The sequence below is a fragment of the Paramacrobiotus metropolitanus genome, unplaced genomic scaffold (genome assembly GCF_019649055.1).
Source record: "Paramacrobiotus metropolitanus isolate TYO unplaced genomic scaffold, Prichtersi_v1.0 Parri_scaffold0000372, whole genome shotgun sequence".
Classification (NCBI taxonomy): Eukaryota; Metazoa; Tardigrada; class Eutardigrada; order Parachela; family Macrobiotidae; genus Paramacrobiotus; species Paramacrobiotus metropolitanus.
In genome coordinates this window covers 3,596-25,831 of record NW_026570592.1, presented here as the reverse complement: position 1 = coordinate 25,831, position 22,236 = coordinate 3,596, and the positions used below count along the sequence as shown (strand labels likewise).

Sequence of the window (22,236 nt, the reverse complement as noted above, 5' to 3'; positions counted from 1 at the left end):
ACCGGCTCTCCACTTGTGTGAGCAGGAATGCCGTGCCGGACGGCTCCGTAGTCCAGTAGCCGTTGGGCGCGCTACACGTCTGAATGACGAAATGGCCCACCTGAACAAATCTCGACCTGGCTGTTTCTCCCCAGGCATCGCGGACCTGATTGGTGGGAAGCAGTTCGTGACGCCACTGCCCGTCCACCAGAAATTTTACCACCGCCATCTCATGCAGCTCGTCAAAGTGCGGAACCAGCATTTTTCCGGGATAGCAGGTCCAGTGCAGGCCGTCATGCAGTAGCACCTCCACAGCAGCTCCCTCGACAGGAGTGCTGGATGGATTACTGGAGCAGCCCCAGATCTTCCCATATTCCGCGGCTTCGGTGTCGGGCATCCGAAATCCACCATCAGACCAAGGGAACCGCTCTCGGTCTCTCCAAGGCGACCACGTAGCCGTGTCGCAACCGACCATCAATCTCCACGTTCACAGCGTTCCATGCATATACCGATCGTCCAGTGTCTTCGTAGAAGCGCATTTTTTATTTCTTATTTCTGAGTTGGATGAAGAGCTGTGTGTGAAAGTGACTCACAAAACAGTAGGTTTATTCGGTTCCACTGTCAAACAACCTGGCATAAGGGAAACAAGCTTGCACAAAGAACTTTGCCGATGAAGTAATCAACGATAGATTCGCGTAGAGATGTTTCTTCTGGAGTTATCAACAGAGGTCAGAGGGTGATTTTATTCTTCTACTGATCGCTGAAGATTTTAAGCCTGGCGCAGACTGAATGACCTCTATCGCATGAACCCTACCAACAACCTAATCCGGATTCTCTGGTGTTCTTGTCGCGCTGTTGTCAACTATTGTAAACCATCTGGTTCGAAGGATTCGCCTTTTCAGCTATTGCTTCTAACCCGGATTTGTTGTTACGCTGTTCTCTAACACAGCGGTTTTCTGTCTGCGAAACCGAATTTTGGATGACCCGTGTATCCGCCGAGTATCTTTCTTTCACTTTTGTTTCATGGTGGGATACATTCGGGATGCATAAAGGATACCGCAGAGATACGTTGGGATACGGTAGTGATTAAAAACTGATTAATTCTGGCGGGCACATGAGGAATACGTATAGGACTGTGGGATACTGTGCATCCGAGTGGAACACATGCCCAGAAAAATTTGATGCGTACAGGTGCTAACCGTGCCATAGGTAGATAAGGACGACTTCATTTGGAATGGGACAGCTAACAAAGCAAAGCATGTGCGCCTAAGGGGAAAAATGTTGTACTTCACTCATGCTAACATGTTGTACTTACAGTAAAGTCGACAAAGATTTATTTAGTAGGGTCACGGAGAGGAGGAGATGTTCTCCTGTTTTTTTGTGGATATGGTCAAAGAAGGCTCTGTCATTCCGGTGGAGTACGTTCCACAAAAGTTTCGATCTCGAGCTCTGCGCTAAAAGTGACGTTCCCCCGCGGAATTTTTGAGTTTCTCAGTTGCCACGGGTGAGAGAAAGTCGATTAGATTCTAAGCAGGCGCAGTCCGAGGGAAACCGAGAAACGGCCGAAAAATGCGCCGATAGGGGTGGATCTAGTAAGAATGGTAGATCTAGTAAGAATCCACGGACAGAGACAGAAACGGAATTTATCCTGCAGAGTGAGCAGTGTTGTTTACTACGAGCTATGCGAAAACGCAAGACACCCGACAATCAATTGCACACTTTCATATCCCATTCATATAGCACTACAGAAGCTTCCGCAGCAGAATGCTGCGGGGCTAAAAGACCAGCAAGTTATTCAGACGACGATGGCTAGCAACTGAAGAATCTACCAGATTGAAGATCTGGTAGATGAAGAAATTCAACATCAAAATACAGCAAAACAACCTAGCACCCGCACCAGTGCGGGCGTACGGGGAGGCCACTCCTCCTCACATGCCTGCGGGTGGAACCCGTGAGGTCCTCCGAGCGTATCGCGCGGCGTCGCGAACTCCCCTCCACGTCTTCCCGGGTTGAAGCCCTGGGTGGTCGCTGGGGCTGTAAACCTCCGCTCACCAGTCCACATAGCCGATGCCCTTCACACTGCAGACACGGCCCCGTGCCTGCGGTACTGGAAAAACTGACACATACACTTTCGTTTCACTGTTTTCGCACCTTCGCTACGGATTCGTTTCGTTTCTGTATCCGCTGACGTCACCGGTGTCTGCGGTACTGAAAAGACGTCGTATACGGCGTGCTTCACATCGGTTTACGGTACGCTTCACTTCGGATCGGTTCACGGTTCGCTTCGGTTCGGCTTGGATCCAGTCCACTCTGACCTCTTTAACCTTGTTTGGGTCAACGCACTGGCTGCGACGATATCTACGGTTTAACCCGGAACTAGGGACATCATTCTTTCTTCAGTCGGGAAAGGTCACATTCTGAGTAAAATCGGGCAGGGGTTTGGGGCATTTGAACACTGGTGACCCTGCAAACACGCAAAATACGCTTCTTCGGTGGGGAAATTCCGCTGCATCCGTCCAGGAAAGGTCGTGCTCCCAGCAAAATCGGGCAGGGGTTTGGGGCAAAATGACACTGGTGACCCTGCGGAGCAGCTCATTGCATCGTCTTTAGTGGCGAGTTCACGTGGGCTTCAGTGGATGGCAGTCCTTGAGCTGCTGTGGACTGGAGTTGGCGTAGTCGTCGCTGGCTGGCTGCTGACATTCTTGTTGTGCGATATCCACGGTACACCAGTCCGTTACTGGTGAAAATCGCTGTGACGGTATCCTTATAACCGTTCCATCTTCTTTTCGCGATGACGGCATCCGTATAGCCGTTCCCTTTTGCTGCTGCTGCTGCGGTATCCTTATAACCGCTTAAACCATTAAAAATGGTCCCAATGGATAAACGACACGATCTGCTACCATATGATGGTGGATCTAGTAAGAATCCACGGACAGAGACAGAAACGGAATCTATCCTGCAGAGTGAGCAGTGCTGTTTACTACGAGCTATGCGGAAATGCAAGACACCCGACGATCAACTGCACACTTTCATATCCCATTCATATAGCACTACAGAAGCTCCCGCAGCAGAATGCTGCGGGGCTAAAAGACCAGCAAGTTATTCAGACGACGATGGCTAGCAACTGAAGAATCTACCAGATTGAAGATCTGGTTGATGAAGAAATTCAACATCAAAATACAGCAAAACAACTTAGCACCCGCACCAGTGCGGGCGTACGGGGAGGCCAATCCTCCTCACAGGGGAATCGAACCCCGGCTACGTCGTTAGATCCGCGTAGGCAGTACCACTGCACCACGACGCAAAGTGTTGAAAATCCTTGAAAGACTTTGTCGCTGTATATGAGCCGCTTCTCGCTTCACAAGATGTTGCAACTTCTGTTCTTGCTTATTCTGGCGGTCCATCACCGCTTTCCAATTGGGCTGTACCTTGGTCTACGACCGCCACTTGGACCGATCAGCGGGGGCAGGTGATTGTACTGAACGTACGTCTGAAGATTACGAAGGACAATAACGATTTTGATGCGTTTTTAATGTTTAAAAGATTTTCATTTTAATTAGTGCAAATTTGTGCTGGCGTACTGTTATGTGCCCTGCCTAATGTCGATCAAAAGCACTAGTCTTCGTTCATGCACGATAACGTCTGCTATCTTAATCATATCATTATATTAACTGATTAATTCTAATTATTAAAGTTGATTGATTCTAATCCAGACTGTATTGCCAGACTGTATCCTAATCCAGACTGTATTGTTTGAGCCCAGACTGTATTGTCAAAGAAGCTCGACAAGTTTGTTAACCAGGTTGTCTTCTGGCTTAACTTTTGAAGGAGCAACAAAGACCCAGACTGATTCAGCATTGCCGTTGCTCTAGGAGTGCGAGAGGAATGAGTGAACATTCATTCCTCTCGCACTCCTAGAGCAACGGCAATGGATTCAGACAACAGGGAAGACAGCCAGCTATTGCTCAGCATTCAACAACCGGCAACCGCGCATTGAACAGTTTAATGATGGCTTGTTCGTTGCCTCTTTTGTTTCCGCTGCTGTCCCATCTCTTGAGCAGATACTCTGCACTCAGTGTACACGCGCAGGCGTCCTTTATAATAAACGTATCCTACCGTATCCCAACAGTATTCCTCATTTACCCTTCATGTATCCCTTTGCTATTCTTAGGTTCTTCGGTTTTCTTATATTTTCTTATGTCTTCTTTCGTTTTTCCTATGTTTCAGTAGGACGTTTAGTGGGATTGATGTACAATACATAAAGCATACTGAAAGATACGCCGGGATACGGCGGTGAACCAAAAGACGTCAGAAAATTGTGAGGATGCATGAAGAATATGCAGAGAGTGTGGTGGAATACTGCGGATACAAGTAAAACAGCATGCCTAGAAAATTTAATGTGTACGAAGTGGTCCATATCAGATTCTATAGATCCTTTGATGCGTGACATAAGCGCAGTGCGGTCTGTACATACTCGGATAAAACGCATTCTTTAAAGGAACTGGAAGCATTCTTTCCTTCCCAAGCAACATGTCCACTTACATTAGCGCACTTGAAAATACACAGAATTTTTGAAGTGGTTGCTGAGAACGGCAACAACTGCCGGCTGTGTTTTACCAGAAAATCAAGTTTATCATAAGAAACATTTATGCTGATTCGCTGACTTGGCGGTGCCATGGATTCGTGTCAGGCATAGCTACCGCGAATGTCTGCGCTCAGATCGCAACGCAAAAGTCATGCTATTCTGAATAGCTTTTGAGTGAAGTACCACACTCAGCTCTTTAGCCAAGATTTCACATCACGTTTTCCGTTTCTCCTAGATTATATAAGCCATTTCTCTGCTTCCGTGAGTTTATATATTTTCACCCATTTAGAAAAGCTTTCGTTGCAGCACATACCGGTAACTACAAAGTAGAACCTTTTGTACTACCTTCTGAATCGCTTGAGTCCAAAATGTACTACACGATCGCTGCTACCTTGCTTATCTGGATCCGGTCATTACTCGTACGGTATGTACTAGAATTCTTTTATATTGTGTATTTACCGCAAAAGTGTGGAGGAAAGGTCCGGGATTGCCATGAGAGCACGTTTGCCACGGCAAAGCGTTCAGTATGGTTAAGCTGATAGCACAGTATTCTACTGGTAGTGTCACGTCTTCAAGTACGTGTATTTTAATAAGGCATGAACTGCAAAAAGCCCGGATGTAGAACGACATGAAAATATTATAGAGATAATACGAAGAGTCAGACATCTTTCTCTGTTGGCTGGTATACGGCCAGTGCAGCGCACCATGGTGCATAAGCTATGATTCATAGAGATAAGAACGGGTATGTTAAAAAACGGAGCTCTGCAGCGCGGTATCTCGAATACGTGCGGTACAGTTGCTTTGACCATTCAGAGCATAGATAAGCTCCGGATCGTGATGACAGACGTTACCAGTCGTTTCTACTGCGCATAATGCACAAAAAACCTACATAGGCGTTGGAAGATACCCGAATGTCTGAATCTGAGCAATACAAATATCACAAATTCCTGTTGCTACGGCAGAAGTACAACAAAAAAATGTAAAGTCATTCAATACGACATTACAGGTGGGTTTCGGTACTAATGTGCACGGTTTCGTATTATTTTGTTGTCTTGCAGATGTCTGCCCCATCATCAGAGCCGGCTAAGAATGCATGGTTGACCCGGGAAACGGATGCCGTTGGCGCTACCCATCATCGTCAAGTTCGACAACACACGACCCTTAGTTTTGGTAGACCTTTTAGGTGTCTGCTCAAAGACGGCAGTAAGCGGCCGATGAACACAGCTGTGTAGTGTAAACTGTAAAGCAACGCTGTTCCTGGGAAATCTTATTATTTGTAGAAATGTACATGAATACCCCCTCCAGAGGTGTGACCTATGAATTCAACGCCACCACGTGGCCCAACTATCGCTATAACTGCGGTACGTGAAAACTACCCTAGAATTTTGACATAATATTACTTGTGTACCCATTTCTCACTTCCTGTCTGCCGCTAGCCCAACACTAGGCCCGATGAAAAAGAAATACATCTTTTTAGAATTGATAACTTTTTTATTTTTAACCGGATTTCTGACATTTGGTGTAGGCCCGGATGGTTATCACCCTTGGATAGTCTTGTGAATTGTGAGGCAACAAGAGATCAGTGCTGTATCTACGGCTCCTTGTGCGCGTTAAGAAATATTGTCCAGTCGACCCAAAAAGGATTTAGGCAATAATATGATTACGTATGTACGCTTAAGATTCATTTTTTCTTAAAAAGGTGACGTTCTAAAACTAAACCCAATATTATTTCTGGGCATGGTTTTCTTTAACGGTCCATTTACTTTATCCGTCCGAAAATTAAAACAAAATTGAGATTTTCCAGAAAGGTAAAACACTTATGTTGTCCATTAAAAACATTCATGCATGTGCAAAGGTCACAACCATTCACAAAAAACAATTCAGGAAATCCGGCATACTCGTCAGTCGTAGCAAATTGATGCTAACGATATCTTCGCACGCGAAAGTGATTTTGAGTACGTGTATTATGTAAGTGTGGTATGTAACCGGACACCGTGATTCGAGGAAACAACACGCGATCCGCGTTAGGACATGGAGACGGTGCAAATGGGAATTGATACAGAGGATGTTACGTGGGGAAGGAAATACACCGGACATTGTATCGTCAATGTGGCAGCTTACGATATAATGACAGAACCACTGTTGATAATCTCGTAGCAAATCCATAGTTTGATCGACTACTTTTGAAACATCACTGCGATAACATGCAGCGTGTGTGGATGTCATTTACGAAGTTCATTGGTTATCTATATCTCGTTTGTTCTTTGGCCATTGCATTTGTAAATCCTACTGCAATTCAGTTTTCTTAACACACCACAAACCCTGATAAAAGAAACCGCACCCAATCAGATCAAATTACAAAACATATACTTCCTGATACGAGATTAACACTTCACAAAATAATCGCCTTCGAAAACTGACATTTGTTTGCTAAATCCAGTCTGCCACTTCGTTATCGTGTTCATCCTCTTCCTCCTCGTCTTCGGATTCGGAGTCACTGGATTGCTCAGTGTGCTCATTATCATCTTGGGATGCGTACCCCGGACTCCAGTCCTTCACGCAGTGAGCTAAGGCAGCCAGGCAGAATTTATTCAGCTTGCCGACGTCCACGCTGGCCATATTGTACAAGGACCAACGGCGGCCCCGATAATGGGCCGACGGACGCGGATCGCTGGCTTGGTACACGCGTAGAATCTGCGGAATCGATCAGCAGATTAAGCACATTACTGTACCGGTGAACAACCAACAAGCAAATTCTCGGCAGTGCGAGTTTTGGCACTGTTTATGATGGTTGTAGCATTACCTTCTCCACTTGTCGGGCTTTCGCTTCGCTGTCAATCAGGTCGGCCATGCAATGCGCAATCCGCTGCACATCCACGGGCGGCCCCTAGCAATACAAATGCTTCTCGAATAGGTCCACGATGCCCGCCTCGTCACGGTGTCCCCGGGTGAAGACGATCAGGGGAACGCGGAACTCTAAGAAGGGCATCTCCCACTTGTTGTACACGACGACGAGGAGATCTTTGAAAATCACACGACCCCAGCACGACTCTAGCCTGAACCGTGCATCTGTAATTCTGTCGGTAAAAAAGGCCAATTTCCATTGAGTAAATGTGGACTCGCTGTAAGTAAGCGATCGCCGGTGCACAATGCAGCGGTGCAGGAGGATGTCGGCGTCCTGCAAGAGAAGCTGCACAGCATCGAACACGTCATTAGAATACATGCCGCTTCGCGGATGCAGATGGTGCGTGTGGCGGGTGTGACGTGCTTGGCGAGGCCAGCGTACAGGAGGTAGTTATCCCAGAAGCTGTACTGCGGCCGCGATAGAATTACATCGCTGCACATGTCCGGCGCCGTGAGAATGTCTGCCCACAGTGGACAGGTGCGCCGGCAGCGCACGCGATCGGTGGTGTCCAGTTAGTGCAAGATCTCCTTCAGCACTTCCAACGGCAGCCAAAAATCGTCTTTTTCTCCGACATTCAATTGGCTTAACGACAACCTATGCTTCCGCTCAAAATCCAGCTCTTCGTTTTCTGTAAGGAATTCAATTTTCCCGCCAAAATGATGCCTGTCCCTCTCGTTCTCGAAGATGGTCTCCTATGGTGCGGAATGAGAGCAGGACGTCAATAAGTACGGCAACCAGTGGAAGCATCACAATACTAATAATAACTAGGAAAATGCACTTTGACGTGCATAGGCAGACCGGAGCGCAGCTTAGTCGCTTACTTAAGTGTTACACCTATGAAATCGGTTATCTGTCTGCCACAAGCGTCAATATGGCGTAATCCTGCCAAAACTATGTATTCCAAAACTTACTCAGAGAGGGATCGAAGTTTGGGGCATTAATCGTGGAGTGTAGAAGCTATACAGAGGGTTTGCACTGAAAAATTAAAAGGGAGATTGTTGTCGGAGTAGCAATAAGTATTCTTCTTATCGAGAGCTGAAGACTGATTTTTGAATTCCAAAAGAAAAATATATCTGCTTGCTGTTTCACTGACTGAAACGGTTTTTGAGATCAACCTTAACATAAACAAAGGGCTTCGCCAACGTCATATACCACCAAAGTAAAGTTAAACAGCACCAGTTATGTCTGCCTTGAATTAAGTATTTCTCGGCAACTCCAGTGCCAGACCCGTGTCAAACCATTTAGTCACACTCCGTGTAGCTAAATGGATGGATCTTCGGATTTTGAAAGATAGCCTACATCGAGCGCGGTTTGGATTTGGATGGGTGACCACTCTGAGTTCAGGCTGCGAGTGCATGGCCCGCAAGGCTGTGTGCGAAGTGGTTAGTCGGCACCAGCGCTGACCGTACGGAGTGGCGTGTACGTTTTCTCGATGCCTGTGGTCAATACGGATTCTACGTGGATCTACCAACCACTTCGATTCCGTACCTGGACGTACGAAGGGGCCTCAACTTCGACTCAACTTTGATACGGATGCGATATACCTAGAGTGATACTGACCTTGTTGTTCTGTGGTTTTGTGCCCGTATTAGCCTACAGCAGTTCTGTGACGTGTTTTTGCTTCTCTGGCGTACGTATTACTGGTGTTTAACGAGTTGTGGTGACTTGACTAGCCTTAGCATATTTGATGTTCTTCAACGGATAAGGATATGTGAGAGTGCCCGTTTACGGGCTTGGCTACTCGAAATTAAATCAATCAATCAATCAATTAAACCTTTCAGAAGGCAGATAACAGGGCTAATAAAGAAATGTTTGCTGCAAATCTTAAATTTTACGGTGACCTTACAACGGCTGGTGCTCCTTTGAGCCTTTGAGGTGACCTTTCTCTGAAAACCATTTTTACTTCCCTATATGAAGTCATTCCCGGCTCCCTTATATGACATAGTTTTCTTTACTTCCTTATATGACGACATTTACTTCCTTGTATGACGTCATTGCTTACTTCCGTAATGGACAGACAGACAGCACCTTTTTAATTTTGTCTGAATTAGAGGACCTTCGCTGCGCTCCGGTCGATTAACTACTGGTCCATGTCTTACCAGAGCCTGGCCACTTAAAGACCACTCCCCGTGCCTCCGCAGATAGTGCACCGTATCACTGAGAACCGCGACAAATCGGAGGTTGCACCGGCTCTCAACTTGTTTGCACAGGAATACCGGGTCAGACGGCGGCGTAAACCAGAAGCCACTGGGCGTATCATCCGCCTGCATAATGAAATGGCCAGGCCCAAGCAGTTTCGACCTGTCTGTTTCTCCCCAAGCATCGCGAATCTGATTGGTGGGAAGCAGTTCGCGACGACGCTGCCCGTCCACCATCACCTCCACCAGCACCATCTCGTACAGCTCGTCAAAGTGCGGAATCAGCATTTTTCCGGGATACCATGTCCAGTGCGGGCCGTCACGCAGCAGCACTTCCACACCGGCTCCCTCGTTAAGGTTGGCGGGTCGATGGCTGGAGCAGTCCCAGATCTTCCCGTACTCCACCGACACCGTTTGTTCTGTCGGGCATCCAAAATCGACCAGCAGACGCGTGGGAGCGCTCTCGGCCTCTTCCAGGCCGACCACGTGGCCGTGCTGCAGCCGACCGTCAATCTCTACGTTCACAGCGTTCCATGCGTACAGCGATCGTCCAGTATCTTCGTAGAAGAGCATTCTTCTTTGCGGTCTGTTTTGAGGCGGCGGGTAATGAAATGTGTGTGAAAGTGATTGACAACAGTAGGTTATTTAATAGCGTTGGATTAAGATAAACAAGCTTGCAAGAGAACTCCCATCAATCAAATAACCAGCTATAGATTCGCGCAGAGAGGCGTTTACAATGGAGATACTTGTAGCAACTGACGGTAATTTGCTGCTTCTACTGATCGCTGTTGATTTAAGCTTGGCGCAAAGTAAATGACCTCTACGCATGACCGCTAGCGACAACCTAATCCGGATTTTCTTGTGTCCTAGTCGAGCTATTGTAAACCATCTGGTTCAAAGGATTTGCCTTGTCAGCTGTTGCTTCTGACCCGGATTTGTTGTTACGCTGTTCTTTTATACAAACAACGGTCTTCTGTCGGCGAAACCGTACTTTCGAATGGCCCGTGAAAACGGGTCCGTGCGTGTAGTGAGATGTATGCTGACATAGGGTGGTTGTTTTTTGGAATTCAACATTTCGTACTATCGAAAGCGATACTTTCTCGCAGTTACCGGCTCTGCGCATGTTGTCCCTAAAATTCCAGATGAGAAAGGCGTAAACCTCCAGCGCGGATATCGAAGATTATCGGTTTCGTCGTCACGCAGCTGCGGTTTTGCGCCATTCCGCAAATGGCGGGAAAGCAGCAAGCAGTTACACCAGTGAGGAGAGAAGCGGCTCACGTACAGCGACAAAATCTTTCAAATGATTTCAACGTATTGCGCCGCGGTGCAATGGTACTGCCTACGCGGATCTAATGAAGTAGCCGGGATTCGATTCCCCTATCGGCGCCTTTTTAGCCGTTTCTCGGTTTCCCTCGGATTGCGCCCTGCTGATTCACCGAATGGTTAACTAGAGACAACTTTATTCTATATTTAAACTATGCCCGACGCTAAAACCGACCGATACAACCTCCGCAACAGTGGCTTGGAAGTTACTTACCGGATCGGATGATGTGCCAGCTGAACCTCTCCAAAGCACCCAAAAAGCCTGGGACACTGTCGCAACCCTGCGTGCACTCTCTGACCTTTCGACACTCCGTGTCTCTGCCACAGAAATGCGGTGCAAAAGATCAGCTGGACGTTTACCTAGACATGATGGCATTAGCAGAGAGTTCGCTCGCGCGCTAACGACGTGTGGTTTCCCTGCCAGAATGGAACCAAAGAGATTAGGCATAACAGTTAATAAAAGGCCGGATGTTGTTACGCTTATCCCATGGGAAAATGGCAAACCACTCGCAATAGACGTGACCTGTGTGGACATCCTGGCAGGTTCGTATATTGACCGTACCTCCGTCAACGTCGGTGCCGCAGCGGAGCTGGCGGTAACGAAAAAGCTCGCAAAACATGCGTGGCTTCAGCCAAGATATAATTTTGCCGCCGCGGCTTTTGAAATATACGGACCCTTGGGCGACGGAGCTAAGAAGCTGGTCGATAGAATCGGACACCTCGTCGCAGCCGCTACCGGACAACCTCGCGCGAAAGAATTCTTCCGGCACCGGATCTCCATACAAATTCAGAGAGGGAACGCTTTGTTCGTGATGGGCACAATAGCGGATCACGAGAAGCTAGAGGAAATATTTTTGTTATAGCCTTTTAATACTGCCTTTTTGAACTTTGTTGCTTTACCTGATGATCATATAAGCCAGCTCTAGATCTATTGTTACGAAAGCTGCATCCAGTTTATAATATGTAGGTAGTAGAACAGTTATAAGTCAGTTTCTATAGCAGTTGAGCTGACGCCATGCGGAATCGTAGACTTTATTCGTTTGAAGATGGTTACGTCACCTACGCGTAGCAACTAGCAAACAAGTGACGCGTATGCGCCAAATTCCAATCGATTCGCAGATCGATTCCTTTCCCTTCTGTACCGGAATTCTCACTGAACGAACGAGCAGAACCAAGCGGCCAAGTTGTTAAACTTGGCGTCAACAATGTCAGAAAATGCCGAGAAACGTAACGTATGTAGAGTATTTTACCGCACACTGCGTTAAAACAGCTCGTTAGCTATTTTGCCGCACTATGGACGGGAATAGGATAATTATAATAAGCAACACTAAGTAATGATAAGGGGCAGCTCTGCCAACCCATTTCCTTAAACGCCCGCACTGGTTATCGGTTCCCCCGACATAAGAGGCTAACAACTAGTGCGGGAAGTTTTTTTGGATTCGCTAAAAAGTGTAACGAGAGAGCGAGTTACGCTACGAGTTTGGATATTCATGCAAGTAAAATGTATTTTGGGTTATACCGCAGGTTACGTTAGCATAGACGAGACAAGAGACATTGTCGCCTTCGCCTCAGGTGCACCTGCGATCAAAGGTCGATTCCATTAGGCTGTAGAGTAATGTTCGTGTTATTTGAAATTTAGGCAAAGGTAAGAAATGTTTTTATATGCCCGAGATTTAATTTTGTCCGCCATAACGAACTAACACCAGGCAGATATTAGTCATTCATTGCGACATTTGCATAGTGCGCGTCTGTAACCGTCCGAAACCGGTTTTTCAGACGCCGGAAGGACAGCAGTTCTCGAAACTTAGCGGGGCGCCGGACAGGATCACCGATGGCACGATAGACGGATAACTAGCACATCTGGGTGTCCAGTTAGCAGCCCCCCGGAACTAGATCGACCGAAAGAAGGCAACCTTGGCAGAAAAGGATGCGACAATCACCGAAGAATGCGGACATGGCAGAAGTCAACGACCGACTCCAAAAGCGGGTGGACACTTTCGCGACCGAGAGCGTCTACCTTAGGCAGGAGTGCAGCAAAAGAACCGAAGCGTTAGAGATGCTACAGCTTCGGACAGCAACTAAAGAAGGGACACGCACAAGGATAAAAATTCTCTGGTCGATTCAATCGAGTTCATTGCATGAACCGTCAGAGCTCCGAAGGAGCAGACGGATGCCTTTTTGAAATACGTCAACCTAGAGCGGGAACTGGGAACAACGATACACGGACGGAACAGCTTGAGAAACGAGTAGCCGGCTTGGAGACGAATCTGACGACAGCCTGGCGCCGCGGAGTGCTACTCCACGGTTCCTTGGTTCGGTGGGAGTGAACGACACGGTGCCCGGACTACCGATGCGGCGAGACAGACAAACCCACTGAAGACGGACGGACAGTCGAAACAGACTGGAACAGAAAGGAGGATTCAAGATCAAACGCCGCAGCCGCACGAACGCATCCTGAGCAATGGGTCTAACTGGCGGAAGGAACAGCCTGACACGAGGAACCTGATCGACGTGGTGGACGATTGCGGCTTTTCCGACAAGATGAACTTTCGATATCAGTCCGGCACGGCGCCTTCCGGATTTTCCGGTGGTTTGCTGCCAAACCCGGTCGGCCGCCTCAATACCGCGATTCTTCTTCCGTCAATTACTCCGGCGCCGTATTTCTGGCGTCTCGCCGAGGCCGGACCAATTTACGTCGGCGGCAAAGATCATTCTCGATGTCGGTCATCGTAGTCTTGGCCGCCATTGTCCGGCTGTCACTTTCCGACGGGTTTTGCTGACGTCCTGCCTGGGTCCGATGTCGTATTCGCGCCAGCGTGGGCTGTCGCACCGTCCGTTCTGGTCGGCAGGGTTCATCCTCCGGTTGTCGTGGGACCGAGGCTGGCCATTGTTCTCCGACGGCTGTGCCGTTCCCGGCTGTGCTGTTCTGGCTGTGCTGTTCGGCTGTGCTTGTTCCCGGCTGTTGTTCTGGCTGTGCTGTTCCCGGTGTTGTTCGGCCAGTTGTTCCTGTGTTGTTCCCATTGTGCTGTTCCCGGTTGTGTTGTTCCGGTTGTGTTGTTCCTATTGTGTTGTTCTTCGGCTGTGCTGTTCCCATTGTGTTGTTCCATTGCATGCTGTTCCTGGTTGTGTTGTTCCGCTGTGCTTGTTCCTGGTTGTGTTGTTCTGGTGTTGTTCCCCATTGTGTTGTTCCTGGCTGTGTTGTTCATTGTGTTGTTCCCAGTTGTTCCTGACAGTTGTTCTCAAGCTGTGTTGTTCTGGCTGTGTTGTTCCGGTTGTGTTGTTCTTTATTGTGTTGTTCTGGCTTGTGTTGTCTTTGTCAGGTTGTTCCTGACAGTTGTTCTGGCTGTGTTGTTCCTGTTGTGTTGTCTTGGTCAGTTGTTCCTGATTGTGTTGTTCCTGACAGTTGTTCTGTTGTTCTTATTGTGTTGTTCTTAGTTGTTTGTTCTATTGGGGTTGTTCCGGCTGTGTTGTTTTGGTCAGTTGTTCCTGTATTGTGTTGAAACCTGACAGTTGTTCGACTGGTTGTGTGTCCCCTTGTGTTGTTCTTATTGTGCTGTTCTTATTGTGCTGTCTCATTGTGTTGTACCTGGTTGTGCCGTTCCGCACACGGCTTCTAGACCCTCAGGACATCACCATGTGTATAGCGGATGGAACGGCACAGGACGCAATAATGGCTTCAGGACCCTTCACCATGTGTATAGCGGATGGAACGGCACAGGACGCAATAATGGCTTCAGGACCCTTCACCATGTGTATAGCGGATGGAACGGCACAGGACGCAATAATGCCTTCTGGACCCTTCACCATGTGTACAGCGGATGGAACGCTGGTCAAAACCGCGGAATGATGTCTTGCCCTTTTGACGAGAATGCGGTGAACCAAGTGAAACCTTAATCCGGTCTCGAGCATCCAGTAGGTGCCTCAGTAAACTGATTTCTTCAGGGGCGGAATGCTCCACCAGGCGCCAACTAGTGCCGCGGCTTCGCGAAACTAGGGCGACTTGGTGTCACCCCAACAGGGTAACATGGTACCAAACTTAAGCCGGACGTCAACCAAAATAACGACTACACGGTCCCAGAGGACGACTTTGCAACGCAAGTCAACTGTGACTAACCCAACTTCACCGGTCCGGAAACCGACATCACCGGAGAACCTCTGGACGCTGTTTTGAGTAAGTAGCGCTGTTTTACACAATTTCCGGCACTTTACCGTACAAAGCGGATTGAAAGCGGGCGGTGAGACAGGCTGCGATAATGGTGTGGCAAAATAGCCAACTGACTATTTTGCCGACCATAGTGCGGCAAAATAGCTTAGCAGCTATTTTAACGCAGTGTGCGGTAAAATAGCCAACAAGCTAGTTCGCCCACCCTAGTGCGGCAAGATAGCCAACTGGCTATTTAGCCGCGAACACTGCGGCAAAATAGCCACTTCGATAACTTTAACCACACGACAAGCACAAGTCCCAATGAGATGACATGCAACAGGAAATAACAGACTGTCGCTGAAATGATCGGCATCACATACACCAGAATAACACCTATCTACTGAAAGAAAGTTCAGTAGCCTTCTCGAGAATATTAAACATCATAACAATTCTTAGATTGTCAAGCGTTACGGCCAAAGCCATAACTCGTGCTCGTTCGCTCTAATGCACACAAACAGTTGAACAAATTGCAATTAAACAATAAAATCCGTCATGCGCAAACACGCAACATCATTGTAAAGAACCGGCTCATGTACAGCGACAAAGTCTTACAAGTATTTTCAACGTATTGCGCCGTGGTGCAGTGGTACTGCCTTCGCGGATCTTACGACGTAACCGGGGTTCGATTTCTCCATCGGCGCCTTTTTCAGCCGTTTCTCGGTTTCCTTCGGAGGGCGCCCTGCTTAGCACCAGTAATAAACCTATTAAAATAAGCTTGCTCACCTTTTAAATGTCGTAAAGCGCAGCTGTCGTGGGTTCGCTTAAAACGAAATTTTTCAAAGCTAGGTTTTTGCGGCAAGCCGTTGTCAGCATTCTTCTCACTACACGCACGACCCTGTTTTTAAGGGTCTTGCGAAAGTCGGTTCTTTAGACAGCAAACCGATATGTAAGAGATCAGCGTAACAACAAATCCGGGACAAAAGCAATAGCGACAAGGCAAATCCTTTGAACCCGATGGTTTACAACAGCAAAAGATGGAGCAGAATCCGGATTAGGTTGCTGATAACGGTCATGCGATGGAGGTCATTCAGTCTGCGCCAGGCTTGAAATCTTCAGCGAACAGCAGGAAGAAAAAATTACTGTCTCTAGCTACCTCCTTAATAAACATCTCTCTACGCGAATCTATCGTTGGTTACTTGCCCGGCATTTTATTTGTTCTTTATAAAAGCTTGTTTATACTGTACCTTAGTCCTTGGTCCTTCGCAGTTTTTTAGTGCAACGGAATTAATTTAGCGTTGTCAGTCGCTTTCCTACACGGCCAATTATCCGTCGCCTCAAACTGACATCTAAGAAGAATGCGCTTCTACGAAGACACTGGATGATCGTTGTGCCCATGGAACACCGTGGATGTTGAGATTGACGGTCGGTTGCTGCTTGGCTACGTGGTCGGCCAGGAAGGTACCGACAGCGCTTCCCCCCGTCTGCTAGACGACTTCGGATGCCCAAGACAACAGGCGATGCTTGTGGAATACGGGAAGATCTGGGACTGCTCCCGCCAGCGATCCATCAAGCCTATCGAGGGAGCTGCTGTGGAGGTGCTACTGCATGACGGTTCTCACTGGACATGGTCCCCCGGAAAAATGCTGATTCCGCAGTTCGACGGGCGGCATGAGATGGCGCTGGTAAAAGTGCTGGTGGACGGGCAGTGACGTCACGAACTGCTTCCCACCAATCAGATTCGCGATGCCGGGGGACAAACAGCCAGGTCGGGACTTGTTCAGGTGGCCATTTCGTCATGCAGACGTGTAGCGTGCCCAACGGCTACTGGACTCTGGAGGCGTCCGACTCGGCGTTCCTGCTCAAGCAAGTTGAGAGCCGGTGCAACCTGCGGTTTGTCACGGTTCTCAGTCAGATGATACACTATCTGAGGATGGACGGGGCGTGGCGTTTAAATGTGGCAAGTGCAGTCAATGTTGATGTTAATTATTATGGTCAGCTTCTTGTTGGCGGCACCGCCTCTTTTACTAGCTATTTGCTTGTTTTCGCCACGCATTTTTTTAAGTGATTTTTCCCATCATAATTTTCTTGCTTTGTTTATCATTTCACATGTATTTTCATAGCTTTTAAACGCAGCTGCGTGAATGCATATTTGCATAGCTGTTTTATGGATTTAGTTGTGTACAACTTAGCAAGCATTATTATGCTGCTTTTAAACGGATATGTAGCATCAGTGAGTGCTCACGTTTACTTTAAAAACATTTTTATTGGGCAAAGGCCATCAATGTTACAAAAAGTGCATTCGCGTAATACTACTTAAAATGATTCAAATTTAAACGTTAAAAAAACAGCCAAAATCGTTATTGCTATCAAAAAAAAAAAAAAATCAGAATCGCGATAACATTACCGTATCAATAGTAACTGTCACTGTATTTCCGAATAAAGAAAACACAATTTTCGACCGTACCAATGGCGCAAGCAGCATTATCTCACGGCACAGCTGCAGAAATGTTCTGTCTCAAATACTCGTGACTGCGAACCTCGCCGGTTCGTAATGTGAATCTGTTTCCGACTTCCTTCACTAGCGCTTTCGTCTTTTTCGAATTACCAAGTAAATTCGAAAACTTTATCAGGATTCATTTTGACGATTTAATACAATGCTGGTATCGTTTTTTGCAATATTTTCTCGGCGTCGCATTTCTTGCACTGTCTGCTTGGTGCAAAGAAAAGCTTCGAACAGAACGAAACAAAACATCAAAAGCTTTTGGTGAATCCGATCGCTATGCTATACAAATTACTCAAATTAGAAACATGAAAATTCGGGAAAATACTGTACAAAACAGCAACTGTCCAGACTTAAAGAGCGCTACAACAGAGTGAGGAATATGGCGCAACACTTGTCCGCTGCAACTACAGCAACAACCACAAGCGAAAACCTCTTTCCCATTACTTATCCCCAGTGGAACTGAGCACAGCGCGATTGCGGATGCAATCGACACGCATCATTCGATCCACCACCAACTGCGCGAAACGGCACAACATTTTAACCGACTCCTCTTGGCGCACGTCGTGGTACATGTCGGCGTCATCGGGCCAGAAGCGTTGCGGGAACGTCGCTCCCTCCTGCCAGCCACACTCAGGGTGCACCCCGCGGAAGCACAGCCAGAACATGCGCTCAGGGAAGCGGGCGACGCCGCTGTCGCGCATCTGCTACGACAGCGTGCGCAGGTCCCACTCCTGGCGAAACTCCCCCGCCCGTTCGTAGCCCGGCCACAGGCCCAAGAACCCCTTGACGATCAGCACCACTTTGGGCTGGGAATCCGTCGTCAGCACGGCCCCGTAATCCAGCTCCACCCCCTCAAAGTCGCCCACTGCCTCCATGACGACGTAGCCCGCCCATTGCGGGAAGAGGACGCGCAGCACTTTCAGCCAGACAACCAGCCAGTCGTAGTTCCAGTCCGGGAAATCCACAGCGTACTGGTCCATGACAGCGCGTGTCCGCCAGCAGGAGTCCACATTTAAGGTCCCCAAGTACTCCCGGTGTCTACAAACCAATTGAAAGAAACCATGCAATGGCACTACAGCACCTTACAGCACCTGTGGCAGCGATGACCTTTATTTTAAAAAAAACGCTTGTCACGCGCCATGTTTAATTGTCGTCGTTGGCCGTACTGTATCGTCGGGTCAACTTGGCACCTTTTCGTTCAGTGAATTATGTGCTAACTGGTACGAGTGATACAGAAGCCGAAAGCAGTGACAGGCTTTCAGGTTAGGGCTTCAAGGTTTAAGGCTTTAAGGTTTCCACACTACGAATGAACCGTTGAGCAAACCAACTCATTAAGAAGAAAACACTAACAGTTGCTCATAATGATTAAATGCGGCGGGAGCGGAGAAGTCTTTACGTTGTAGTGAAACCGTGGTTAAACTTTAAACTGATTGCAAAGTACGGCTGTGTTTTTTCTCTCCTTTTTTTAACCATCGCATAGATAAGTAAAACACTTTGGCGCATGAAATTCATCGAGAAAGATCATCGTAATATTATCGCGAGATACAAACTGAAATTGCCAAATGGAAAACTCAGGAGCGGATGCCTGGCAAGAACTGAAGGAGCGCACTACATCAGTCTACATGGGCGGCGACAACTGACCCGTGAACACTTATTCAAACTTATACGGAAAGTAACCAAATCGGAGGAAAATCGAAGCATCGCTGAACTGGAAAAAGGAAACTTACTTTTCGTGCGCGACCATGCTGTTAACGCTTCCCAACATCCGATGCATGGCAACCTGCAGAAGGAGCGAAATCAGTGGAACAATACAGTACCTCAGATCCCATAAGGATGGGGCTTATACAGACTTACAGAGAATGACAATATTAAATTTTCCTTTTCGGCTATGTGCGTCCACAATTTCACATGAATACTTACATCCATTTACGGTACTTGTACCCATACATTAAAATCAGTGTACAGCGGTAAAGAAGATGTGCGTCTGTACCGGTATAGCAAGCACAGAGCGCATACGACCGCATTCTCTATAGTAAAATAATGTCAATCAAAAATTAGGAAACGGACTGCAGAATAAGGAGCCTGCCAACCGGTGCCGGCCAAATGAACGCTATCGCACATGCCACATGTCGTACAGCAGTGTTACCTAGGGTATTATTTTACGCACTACCGGAGTAGAGTGTGCTCATTTTGCTCTAACAATTTTTCAGTAAATACGAAAGCAAAGTGCAAAAAGAACGATGAGAACTGGCCTTTTCAGAGAAATGATATTACAGCGAGCGTACAACAAGAAAATTCCATTTAATGAAAATAATAATAATAAACCCGAACGCAGACTTCACAACACGTAATACCGTCTCTTAGGGCGTATGGACGATGTGAAGCGGTGGTTCAGAAGAAATTTGCTTTACAAACCGCTGTTTACGGCAATGACCCAACATTCCGTACCAAAATTATTACGCTATTTAGAAATTCACAGAAAAAAAATTATAAGTATATTACTTCAAATTATAGGTATATTACTGCTTCAAGTTAGCAATGGTACTTAGCAGTTAGCGAATGGTAAATTAATGGTAACTAGACAGCATTTTGCAATTACGTATTTCGACTTGACAGCGTCCTACGCCACAAAAACCGGGAAAATTAGGGTCTACCAGTGAGAAATCCAGGCCGGGGAAGGCCGGAGCGAAGGATGGTGCGGCCGCCGTTGTCCACATAGAAGGCAAACTGGGGAGGAACCGGCCGGCCAGCAAGGCGAAGACGTCCCCCCGGTAGCCCTCGCAGACGTCCAACAGCTGCTGCGCATTCGGCAGAATCCGCACCTTCTGCAGCACGCGCCGGTGGGCGCCCAGGAAGGCCGCCACCAGATTCTCCGCTACATTCCCTGCCTGCCAACACCAACCTCCATACCAATACAGTATTTTACGAAATATTATTAATCAGTTATTTAATCCATTTATTTATCGATATTTTGATTCCATAATAGCATCATCAGCCTGTATAATTTAATTTCCCAATTAAAATAATTTTTTAGTTTATATTATTTTTACAGAACACTAAAAACAGTTAAATTTGAAAACTGATACCCATTTAGTATTAGTGGAGAATCGGCGCAGTGCGTTCTCTCTAGTCTTAAAAAGTTTAACCATTAAAAAAGTTCTGATAAAATTCGAAAAGTAATAAGAAATTAGTAATGACGACTTTACGAGCCGACAACTGTTCCTTCCTGTGTGAAAGAGAAGGGATTTTCAAGGATTTTTCATTTTTTATTTCCCGTCTTTGTACGCGGCCAGGCGCAGCCATGTTGTATACTTGCAAGTTTCAAAAAACGTTCAACAAAATTGTTAATAAATTATTTTATAAATTTTTTTCATAATTCTGAAATTATGTTGCACAGTTAAATTTGTTAAAAATTTGTTAAAATGAAATTTGTTAAATCTGAAACTGTTTCAGTACTCTATACGTGATGAAACGCAATTACAATAAAAGAAAACTTCGCCCCTACACCTGATTTTTAAATTAAAAAGCTCTTTTACATACCAAAACACCGCCACTAGCGGAATTGATTAGTGTTGAATTCATATGAGGATTTCTACTCGTAGTCTAACTAAGATTCATGACTCATGAGTCATGAGTGAACATTTCTAACATTTCTGTGCAGGGGTCGATAAATATTGAGATTAATTGCTCACACAGACAAAAGCAGTAATTAGCCAAATCATCCTGACACCAGACACCCAGAAACTAATCTCGCTATGTGATCAGTCAGCCAGTGTGCTGTTAACCGTTGGAATACCTGCAGAAGCCCGAATCCACCCGAGAAGTGTCGCGCCACAGCGTTAGCGTTATGCTCCCCTTCCAACGACGACATGTTCTTGTTGCCCAGAGAACTACGGCCAGAGAACTCCTGGTGACGAAACGGCAGCTTCGTGTCGGATAACGACAGCTTCCCCAACTGTTTCTCGCTGCAATCCTGGCGGGGTCTCGGCACGAGCGACATGGCGCTGCTCACTGCAACACACACACGGATAATCGGGCCAACAACTCACACACACCAGATTATGTCAGGTTCTGCTCATTACTACTCTACTTTCACTTACAGAATTATTCTAACAATTCACAATGAAGTGTTTCGTTCACCAGTAAAAACTTGACAGGATTTTCATGAAGACAACAAGTCACAACACGCAGAACTGGCAAAGTGGAACCAAGAACCATCAAAGATGGAAGTGACAAAACGCAGCACGCTACAACGGTTGATGGAGGAGTTTCTGACTGCAACTGGCCCCGCAGTGCGGTTGCCTGGCTACTGCCTATAGTTGTCTGCGGATCTGAAGCAGCGTACTGGGCCACCCCTGCAGGTTCGGTTTGCCGTGGAAGTCTTCTAATTGCATTTTCCTGTACTTGCTAATAACGGTCGGGTCGCAGTGCACGTGTATTCGGATGTCCGAAAAAACTCTTCCTTCGTCAGATCGGTTCGAATACATTTACATGCTTCGTAGCCCCTACTGGGTTCCATCCCTGCGCACAAAGAAAGCTTTGCTGGAATTGCAGAGAATTTGCATGAGAGTGCAGGCGGATGAGCTAAAAGGGTAGTAGCTAGCTACTAGCTAGCTACCGACTCTTGTTGGCTTTGCGTTCCAAGTTTTTAGGCGTCTA

At 47.0% G+C, this 22,236-nt stretch overlaps 2 protein-coding genes across 2 annotated transcripts; both read right to left on the bottom strand.

Moving 5' to 3' along the window:
- Positions 1–18,036: 18,036 nt before the first annotated feature.
- Positions 18,037–19,385, bottom strand: LOC129602251 (uncharacterized). Its single transcript, XM_055501246.1, has 2 exons — positions 19,305–19,385; positions 18,037–18,615 (listed from the first exon to the last, which is right to left on the bottom strand). Exons 1-2 carry the CDS (start codon positions 19,349–19,351, stop codon positions 18,282–18,284), a joined length of 381 nt encoding a protein of 126 aa, XP_055357221.1. The 5' UTR covers positions 19,352–19,385; the 3' UTR covers positions 18,037–18,281.
- A 599-nt stretch (positions 19,386–19,984) lies between these two features.
- LOC129602250 (uncharacterized) lies at positions 19,985–21,790 on the bottom strand. Its single transcript, XM_055501245.1, has 4 exons — positions 21,678–21,790; positions 21,374–21,588; positions 20,232–20,465; positions 19,985–20,038 (listed from the first exon to the last, which is right to left on the bottom strand). The coding sequence occupies exons 2-4, from the start codon at positions 21,575–21,577 to the stop codon at positions 19,985–19,987; spliced, it is 492 nt and encodes a 163-aa protein (XP_055357220.1). The 5' UTR covers positions 21,578–21,588; positions 21,678–21,790.
- Between the last annotated feature and the right edge of the window lie 446 nt (positions 21,791–22,236).

What these genes read in the sequence shown, in the direction of transcription:
- LOC129602250 (XM_055501245.1), bottom strand. Translation starts at nt 21,577, where the DNA reads ATGTCGCTCGTGCCGAGACCCCGCCAGGATTGCAGCGAGAAACAGTTG. An exon ending in GTGGATTCGGGCTTCTGCAG is followed by an intron (nt 20,466 to 21,373) that starts GTATTCCAACGG and finishes TGGTGTTGGCAG; the next exon opens with GCAGGGAATGTAGCGGAGAA. An exon ending in CCGGCCTGGATTTCTCACTG is followed by an intron (nt 20,039 to 20,231) that starts GTAGACCCTAAT and finishes ATTTCTAAATAG; the next exon opens with CGTAATAATTTTGGTACGGA.
- LOC129602251 (XM_055501246.1), bottom strand. Translation starts at nt 19,351, where the DNA reads ATGCATCGGATGTTGGGAAGCGTTAACAGCATGGTCGCGCACGAAAA. An exon ending in AGCATGGTCGCGCACGAAAA is followed by an intron (nt 18,616 to 19,304) that starts GTAAGTTTCCTT and finishes ATTGGTTTGTAG; the next exon opens with ACACCGGGAGTACTTGGGGA.